The sequence below is a fragment of the Protomyctophum parallelum genome (genome assembly GCF_964188405.1).
Source record: "Protomyctophum parallelum genome assembly, chromosome: 9".
NCBI lineage: Eukaryota > Metazoa > Chordata > Actinopteri > Myctophiformes > Myctophidae > Protomyctophum > Protomyctophum parallelum.
Genome location: NC_139706.1, coordinates 51937713 through 51947712, shown reverse-complemented (window position 1 = coordinate 51947712; position 10000 = coordinate 51937713). Strand labels below are relative to the sequence as shown.

At 44.5% G+C, this 10000-nt stretch overlaps 1 protein-coding gene across 1 annotated transcript in view; it reads right to left on the bottom strand.

The window, feature by feature from the left end:
• The window catches only part of relt (RELT TNF receptor), a 30033-nt gene that overhangs the window by 12089 nt on the left and 7944 nt on the right, over positions 1–10000 (bottom strand). The window contains exons 4-5 of the mRNA XM_083772463.1: positions 3217–3416; positions 240–292 (exon numbers count right to left, since the gene is read on the bottom strand). Of these exons, the coding sequence (XP_083628589.1) occupies positions 240–292; positions 3217–3416 (253 nt within the window). The remainder of the gene's footprint in view (positions 1–239; positions 293–3216; positions 3417–10000) is intronic.

The window sequence follows — 10000 nt, the reverse complement described above, 5'->3', positions numbered from 1 at the left end:
ACTAGAAACTTACTTTTTTTGACATGCTCGTATCACATTCTCGCCGAGATATATTTTCGCGTTAATAAATAAAAAAAAATTATAATAATAATATTAATTTTTATAAAACAAAATTAAAAAAAAAACCGAATGGTTCAAACCCATTAATTAAGATTCGAGTGCCAACCCTAACGAGCGAACATTCGAACCTTGAATGTTTGGGGACAGCCTTAACACACACACACGTTAACATGACTTGCCTTTCACACAGGGACTGAGGGTGGAGTTTGTTCCCAATTCTGAAGGTTGGAATCTGTAGAATGCACACACACACACGCACAACCACACACACGCACACACACACACACACACACACACACACACACACACACGCACACACACACACAAACACACGCGCGCACAAGCACACACGCCAAAACAGAAGGTCAACATTCAAGTAGAGCAAACGAAAAATAAATTAGTAGACAGTGTGTGTGCGTGTGCATGTGTATGTGTGTGTGTGTGTGTGTGTGTGGGTGTGTGTGTATGTGTGTGTGTGTGTGTGTGTATGCATGTGTGTGCGTGTGTGTGTGCGTGTGTGTGTGTGTGTGTGTGTGTGTGTGTGTGTGTGTGTGTGTGTGTGTGTGTGTGTGTGTGTGTGTGTGTGTGTGGTTGTGGTCTGTAAGGGAGAATGATTCAACAGTTTTCAACGATGTTATGTTGTGTGGTCACTTACCTCGCTGACCTCTGTGATGCATGTATAGTGTGTAAGTGCGTGCGTGCGTGCGTGCGTGCGTGCGTGCGTGCGTGCGTGCGTGCGTGCGTGCGTGCGTGCGTGCGTGCGTGCGTGCATATATCACACCTGTCCTGGCCTCCCCCCATTGGCTCCCTGTCCGCTACAGAGTGGATTTTTACTTTAAATCTATTAATGGTCTGGCTCCTCTTTATCTGTCTGACCTTATTGAGGTCTGTACTCTCCTTAAACGTATTGTTTGTTGTCACTGTTGTCATTGTGAATTGAATGCATGGGACCCGAATGGAAACAAGACCGCCAAGGTCTTTCTTCGGTGCTGTCCTTTTGGACCAATGCTGTGCTTGACTGTACCCTGTACTGTACCCTGTACTGTTTGCATCTTATTGTCTAATAAAATTATCAATCAATCAAAGGCGACGGAGCCTTTCTCTGTTGTATCCCCCAAACTATGGAACGCACTCCCCTCCCACGTCAAATCGGCCCCCTTCCGTCGAGACCTTTAAAGGACAACTTTAGTTTTTTTCAACCATGGTTCATGTTTTAGGTTGTTATTAGAGAAACTAAAAGATGCGTGTAATTTTTTTTTTCATTTGCTGCTTTCTTTAGTTTTAGGGATTTTAGCGGTTTTTGACAGGGGGGCGGGGGCATGCGAGCATGGGGCTAAATAGGTATTTTCTCACCAAATTTTTTTATTTAATTTTTTTTATTATTTACTATAGTCCTAATAAACCCCAGGAAATTACATCTGGCCACAAAAGATCACAGGATCTACTGAATGTGAAGGTAGCCTACTGGAGGAAGGCTTATACTGTGGGCTCAATATGTCAGTTTGACACATTCAGTAGATCCTGTGATCTTTTGTGGCCAGATGTAATTTCCTGGGGTTTATTAGGACTATAGTAAATAATTAAAAAAAAAATCACCATAAAAAAAAATACATATTTAGCCCCACGTTCGAATGCCCCCGCCCCCCCCCCCCCCCCTGTCAAAAACTGCTAAAATCCCAAAAAACGAAAGAAAGCAGCAAATGAAAGAAAATTAACTCTCACCTTTTACTTTCTCTAATAACAACCTAAAACATGAACCTTGGTTGAAAAAAACTAAAGTTGTCCTTTAAATCTGGCCTAAAGATAAAGACCCGCCTCTATAGAGCGTGGCAGTCCCTCCCCCTTTCAGAACGACGAGTGGCCCAGGAAATGAAATGCAATGCATTCTGACCATAGGATTTTCTTTAAGTATTTATTTAACCCATTCTGACCTGAGATCAGATTCATACGAGGTTTCCGCCGGACACACACTCGTCTGATGGACCCATTCTGACCTGAGATCAGATTCTAAAAATGTCAGTCGCTCTTCGATTTTTAAAAAATAGCAGACCTACAAGCTCGTATCGCGCCACTCGGTGGCGCGATATGAGCTTGTAGATCTGCTATTTTTAAATAGCTAAAGCATAACATGATGCCGACACCAAAATGGGTGCCCGGTCAGAATGGGTTAAAGACGGTTACGCCGCGGACAAAGCCAACTCGGATCGTGACAAATCATGACAATGAACACAATGTTTTGGGGCCGATCAAATCATTTATAAGAAGAAAAACAAAACAAATAGTGTTGACTCCTGGCCTTTATTTTCTTCTTTCTAATGATTTGATCGGCCCCAAAATATTGTGTTCATTGTCATGATTTGTCACGAATATCCGAGTTGTCTTTGTCCGCGGCGTAACCGTCTTTAAATAAATACCATAAGAAGTGCCGATGGGAGAATGCATTGGGTTTTCATTTCCTGGGACAGTCGTTGTTCTGAAAGGGGGAGGGACTGCGGCGCTCTATACCTTGGCTTTTTTAACCCCGCGTGAGTTCCTTCGGTCCTTGTTGTATAATTATGTTTTTGCTGTTGCTTCTCTGTTGTTTTTTTCTGTAAATGTGTCTCGGTTGATTTCACTGTTTGTATACTTTGTTTTCTCTCTGTTGTTGTTCTGTGTGGCTTTAGCTTTAGTGCATTTGTTTTTATTCTCTGTTGTTGTTCTGTGTGGCTTTAGCTTTAGTGCATTTGTTTTTATTCTCTGTTGTTGTTCTGTGTGGTAGTTTAGTGCATTTGTTTTTATTTTCTACTTTGTGAACGCTGAGTTTTTGAAACGTGCTATATAAATAAAGTGGATTGGATTGGATGGAGAGTTACATGTTTGTAAAAAGAACTCTGGACACAGACACAGACACAGACACACACACACACACACACACACACACACACACACACACACACACACACACACACACACACACACACACAAACAAAGACAGACACAGAACAGACACAGACACAGACACAGACACAGACACACACACACACACACACACACACACACACACACACACACACACACACACACACACACACACACACACACACACACACACACACACACACACACACACACACACACCACACACACACACACACACACACAGAGCCTCTCTCTCACCCGTCCAGACAGGGGCCACAGCGGGCGTCGGAGCGCGGCGTGCCGGGCCTCAAGGCGTGGCGAGCCCGCCCGCCGCAGAGCGTGATTGGTCGACACGGCAGAGCGTCACGGGCAGAGGAGAAGGAGAGGGGGGGGCAGGGCTGGCACCGCAGCCCCTCCCCCTCCGAGGGGGGGGGAGCACCCGGCCGGGAGCCGCACGCCTGTTGACAGAGGAGGAGGAGACAAGATTACTCAGGTGTTTCACTCGAAGCATGGGGGGTCCGGGGACCCCTAGGGGTCATTGAGGGAGTTCCAGGGACCCCCAGGGGTCCTTGAGGGAGTTCCAGGGGACCTACACTGAGAGTGTAACTCTGAGAGTTTACAAATGGAACCAAATGTTGGTTCCATTTGTAAACTCTCAGAGTTAAATTAACATTGATTTTACAATATAAATGGGGGGTCCCAGAGATAGAAATGCCATTAAATGGGGGGTCCGTAGACTAATGCATGTCACAATGGGGGGTCCGTATAGACTAATGCATGTCACAATGGGGGGTCCGTAGACTAATGCATGTCACAATGGGGGGTCCGTAGACTAATGCACGTCACAATGGGGGGTCCGTAGACTAATGCATGTCACAATGGGGGGTCCGTAGACTAATGCACGTCACAATGGGGGGTCCGTAGACTAATGCATGTCACAATGGGGGGTCCATAGACTAATGCATGTCACAATGGGGGGTCCGTAGACTAATGCACGTCACAATGGGGGGTCCGTAGACTAATGCATGTCACAATGGGGGGTCCGTAGACTAATGCACGTCACAATGGGGGGTCCGTAGACTAATGCATGTCACAATGGGGGGTCCGTAGACTAATGCATGTCACAATGGGGGGTCCGTAGACTAATGCATGTCACAATGGGGGGTCCGTAGACTAATGCACGTCACAATGGGGGGTCCGTAGACTAATGCACGTCACAATGGGGGGTCCGTAGACTAATGCACGTCACAATGGGGGGTCCGTAGACTAATGCATGTCACAATGGGGGGTCCGTAGACTAATGCACGTCACAATGGGGGGTCCGTAGACTAATGCACGTCACAATGGGGGGTCCGTAGACTAATGCATGTCACAATGGGGGGTCCGTAGACTAATGCATGTCACAATGGGGGGTCCGTAGACTAATGCACGTCACAATGGGGGGTCCGTAGACTAATGCACGTCACAATGGGGGGTCCGTAGACTAATGCACGTCACAATGGGGGGTCCGTAGACTAATGCACGTCACAATGGGGGGTCCGTAGACTAATGCATGTCACAATGGGGGGTCCGTAGACTAATGCATGTCACAATGGGGGGTCCATAGACTAATGCATGTCACAATGGGGGGTCCGTAGACTAATGCATGTCACAATGGGGGGTCCGTAGACTAATGCACGTCACAATGGGGGGTCCGTAGACTAATGCATGTCACAATGGGGGGTCCGTAGACTAATGCATGTCACAATGGGGGGTCCATAGACTAATGCATGTCACAATGGGGGGTCCGTAGACTAATGCATGTCACAATGGGGGGTCCATAGACTAATGCACGTCACAATGGGGGGTCCGTAGACTAATGCACGTCACAATGGGGGGTCCATAGACTAATGCACGTCACAATGGGGGGTCCGTAGACTAATGCATGTCACAATGGGGGGTCCGTAGACTAATGCATGTCACAATGGGGGGTCCGTAGACTAATGCATGTCACAATGGGGGGTCCGTAGACTGATGCACGTCACAATGGGGGGTCCGTAGACTAATGCATGTCACAATGGGGGGTCCGTAGACTAATGCATGTCACAATGGGGGGTCCGTAGACTAATGCATGTCACAATGGGGGGTCCGTAGACTAATGCATGTCACAATGGGGGGTCCGTAGACTAATGCATGTCACAATGGGGGGTCCGTAGACTAATGCACGTCACAATGGGGGGTCCGTAGACTAATGCATGTCACAATGGGGGGTCCGTAGACTAATGCATGTCACAATGGGGGGTCCGTAGACTAATGCATGTCACAATGGGGGGTCCGTAGACTAATGCATGTCACAATGGGGGGTCCGTAGACTAATGCATGTCACAATGGGGGGTCCGTAGACTAATGCACGTCACAATGGGGGGTCCGTAGACTAATGCACGTCACAATGGGGGGTCCGTAGACTAATGCATGTCACAATGGGGGGTCCGTAGACTAATGCATGTCACAATGGGGGGTCCGTAGACTAATGCATGTCACAATGGGGGGTCCGTAGACTAATGCATGTCACAATGGGGGGTCCGTAGACTAATGCATGTCACAATGGGGGGTCCGTAGACTAATGCATGTCACAATGGGGGGTCCGTAGACTAATGCACGTCACAATGGGGGGTCCGTAGACTAATGCATGTCACAATGGGGGGTCCGTAGACTAATGCATGTCACAATGGGGGGTCCGTAGACTAATGCATGTCACAATGGGGGGTCCGTAGACTAATGCACGTCACAATGGGGGGTCCGTAGACTAATGCATGTCACAATGGGGGGTCCGTAGACTAATGCACGTCACAATGGGGGGTCCGTAGACTAATGCATGTCACAATGGGGGGTCCGTAGACTAATGCACGTCACAATGGGGGGTCCGTAGACTAATGCACGTCACAATGGGGGGTCCGTAGACTAATGCATGTCACAATGGGGGGTCCGTAGACTAATGCATGTCACAATGGGGGGTCCGTAGACTAATGCATGTCACAATGGGGGGTCCGTAGACTAATGCACGTCACAATGGGGGGTCCGTAGACTAATGCACGTCACAATGGGGGGTCCGTAGACTAATGCACGTCACAATGGGGGGTCCGTAGACTAATGCACGTCACAATGGGGGGTCCGTAGACTAATGCATGTCACAATGGGGGGTCCGTAGACTAATGCATGTCACAATGGGGGGTCCGTAGACTAATGCACGTCACAATGGGGGGTCCGTAGACTAATGCACGTCACAATGGGGGGTCCGTAGACTAATGCATGTCACAATGGGGGGTCCGTAGACTAATGCATGTCACAATGGGGGGTCCGTAGACTAATGCATGTCACAATGGGGGGTCCGTAGACTAATGCATGTCACAATGGGGGGTCCGTAGACTAATGCATGTCACAATGGGGGGTCCGTAGACTAATGCACGTCACAATGGGGGGTCCGTAGACTAATGCACGTCACAATGGGGGGTCCGTAGACTAATGCATGTCACAATGGGGGGTCCGTAGACTAATGCATGTCACAATGGGGGGTCCGTAGACTAATGCACGTCACAATGGGGGGTCCGTAGACTAATGCATGTCACAATGGGGGGTCCGTAGACTAATGCACGTCACAATGGGGGGTCCGTAGACTAATGCATGTCACAATGGGGGGTCCGTAGACTAATGCATGTCACAATGGGGGGTCCGTAGACTAATGCACGTCACAATGGGGGGTCCGTAGACTAATGCACGTCACAATGGGGGGTCCGTAGACTAATGCATGTCACAATGGGGGGTCCGTAGACTAATGCACGTCACAATGGGGGGTCCGTAGACTAATGCATGTCACAATGGGGGGTCCGTAGACTAATGCATGTCACAATGGGGGGTCCGTAGACTAATGCATGTCACAATGGGGGGTCCGTAGACTAATGCACGTCACAATGGGGGGTCCGTAGACTAATGCATGTCACAATGGGGGGTCCGTAGACTAATGCATGTCACAATGGGGGGTCCGTAGACTAATGCATGTCACAATGGGGGGTCCGTAGACTAATGCATGTCACAATGGGGGGTCCGTAGACTAATGCATGTCACAATGGGGGGTCCGTAGACTAATGCATGTCACAACGGGGGGTCCGTAGACTAATGCATGTCACAATGGCCGTCCTTGAAAGTAATGGGGTTAACCCATTCTGAACGGGCACCCATTTTGGTGTTGGCATCATGTTATGCTTTAGCTATTGAAAAATAGCAGATCTACAAGCTCGTATCGCGCCACCGAGTGGCGCGATACGAGCTTGTAGGTCTGCTATTTTTGAAAAAATCGAAGAACGACTGACATTTTTTAAATCTGATCTCAGGTCAGAATGGGTCGATCAGACCAGTGTGTGTCCGGCGGAAACGTCGTTATGAATCTGATCTCAGGTCAGAATGGGTTAAATGCACCATTAACCGTGTTTGTAATTATGGTCAAATAACACAATAGACGCCAAGTTTGCATTTGTAGCTCATCTGTTTCAAACGTGACTACATTTGACTGAGGGACTGCCATTGGATTTTCTTTTTTTTTCTTTTTTTTTTTTCGTGTCAAATGAAAGCGGGGAATCGTAGCTTCAAATTTACATATTGGTTGTTCAGTTTGACCCACCAGTTGTGGAGATATGGCTTATAGAGTAATGTCTGGCAGAGAAACAGTGAGTTGAGAAAACGGGCTTGAAAAGGTTCACTTCTGTGGACTCTAACATTACACCTATAGCTACATGTTTAAGCATTTATTTCATATTTACATGTCTTCTGTGGTCTCTAACATTACACCTAGCTACATGTTTAAGCATTTATTTCATATTTACATGTCTTCTGTGGACTCTAACATTACACCTATAGCTACATGTTTAAGCATTTATTTCATATTTACATGTCTTCTGTGGACTCTAACATTACACCTATAGCTACATGTTTAAGCATTTATTTCATATTCACATGTCTTCTGTGGTCTCTAACATTACACCTATAGCTACATGTTTAAGCATTTATTTCATATTTACATGTCTTCTGTGGACTCTAACATTACACCTATAGCTACATGTTTAAGCATTTATTTCATATTCACATGTCTTCTGTGGTCTCTAACATTACACCTAGCTACATGTTTAAGCATTTATTTCATATTTACATGTCTTCTGTGGACTCTAACATTACACCTATAGCTACATGTTTAAGCATTTATTTCATATTTACATGTCTTCTGTGGTCTCTAACATTACACCTAGCTACATGTTTAAGCATTTATTTCATATTTACATGTCTTCTGTGGTCTCTAACATTACACCTAGCTACATGTTTAAGCATTTATTTCATATTTACAGGTCTTCTGTGGTCTCTAACATTACACCTAGCTACATGTTTAAGCATTTATTTCATATTTACATGTCTTCTGTGGACTCTAACATTACACCTAGCTACAGGTTTAAGCATTTATTTCATATTTACATGTCTTCTGTGGTCTCTAACATTACACCTATAGCTACATGTTTAAGCATTTATTTCATATTCACATGTCTTCTGTGGTCTCTAACATTACACCTAGCTACATGTTTAAGCATTTATTTCATATTCACATGTCTTCTGTGGTCTCTAACATTACACCTAGCTACATGTTTAAGCATTTATTTCATATTTACATGTCTTCTGTGGTCTCTAACATTACACCTAGCTACATGTTTAAGCATTTATTTCATATTCACATGTCTTCTGTGGTCTCTAACATTACACCTAGCTACATGTTTAAGCATTTATTTCATATTCACATGTCTTCTGTGGTCTCTAACATTACACCTATAGCTACATGTTTAAGCATTTATTTCATATTTACATGTCTTCTGTGGTCTCTGACATTACACCTAGCTACATGTTTAAGCATTTATTTCATATTTACATGTCTTCTGTGGACTCCAACATTACACCTATAGCTACATGTTTAAGCATTTATTTCATATTTACATGTCTTCTGTGGACTCTGACATTACACCTAGCTACATGTTTAAGCATTTATTTCATATTTACATGTCTTCTGTGGTCTCTAACATTACACCTAGCTACATGTTTAAGCATTTATTTCATATTTACATGTCTTCTGTGGTCACTAACATTACACCTAGCTACATGTTTAAGCATTTATTTCATAGTTACATGTCTTCTGTGGTCTCTAACATTACACCTATAGCTACATGTTTAAGCATTTATTTCATATTTACATGTCTTCTGTGGTCTCTAACATTACACCTATAGCTACATGTTTAAGCATTTATTTCATATTCACATGTCTTCTTTGGTCTCTAACATTACACCTAGCTACATGTTTAAGCATTTATTTCATATTTACATGTCTTCTGTGGTCTCTAACATTACACCTAGCTACATGTTTAAGCATTTATTTCATATTTACATGTCTTCTGTGGACTCCAACATTACACCTATAGCTACATGTTTAAGCATTTATTTCATATTTACATGTCTTCTGTGGACTCTGACATTACACCTAGCTACATGTTTAAGCATTTATTTCATATTTACATGTCTTCTGTGGTCTCTAACATTACACCTAGCTACATGTTTAAGCATTTATTTCATATTTACATGTCTTCTGTGGTCACTAACATTACACCTAGCTACATGTTTAAGCATTTATTTCATAGTTACATGTCTTCTGTGGTCTCTAACATTACACCTATAGCTACATGTTTAAGCATTTATTTCATATTTACATGTCTTCTGTGGTCTCTAACATTACACCTATAGCTACATGTTTAAGCATTTATTTCATATTCACATGTCTTCTTTGGTCTCTAACATTACACCTAGCTACATGTTTAAGCATTTATTTCATATTTACATGTCTTCTGTGGTCTCTAACATTACACCTAGCTACATGTTTAAGCATTTATCTCATATTTACATGTCCATTTCAGCTCGGACACTTATTTCAGACATGCTCTAGTATGTGAAGAGTCTGCCTGTGCTATTAACTCATTTGTGA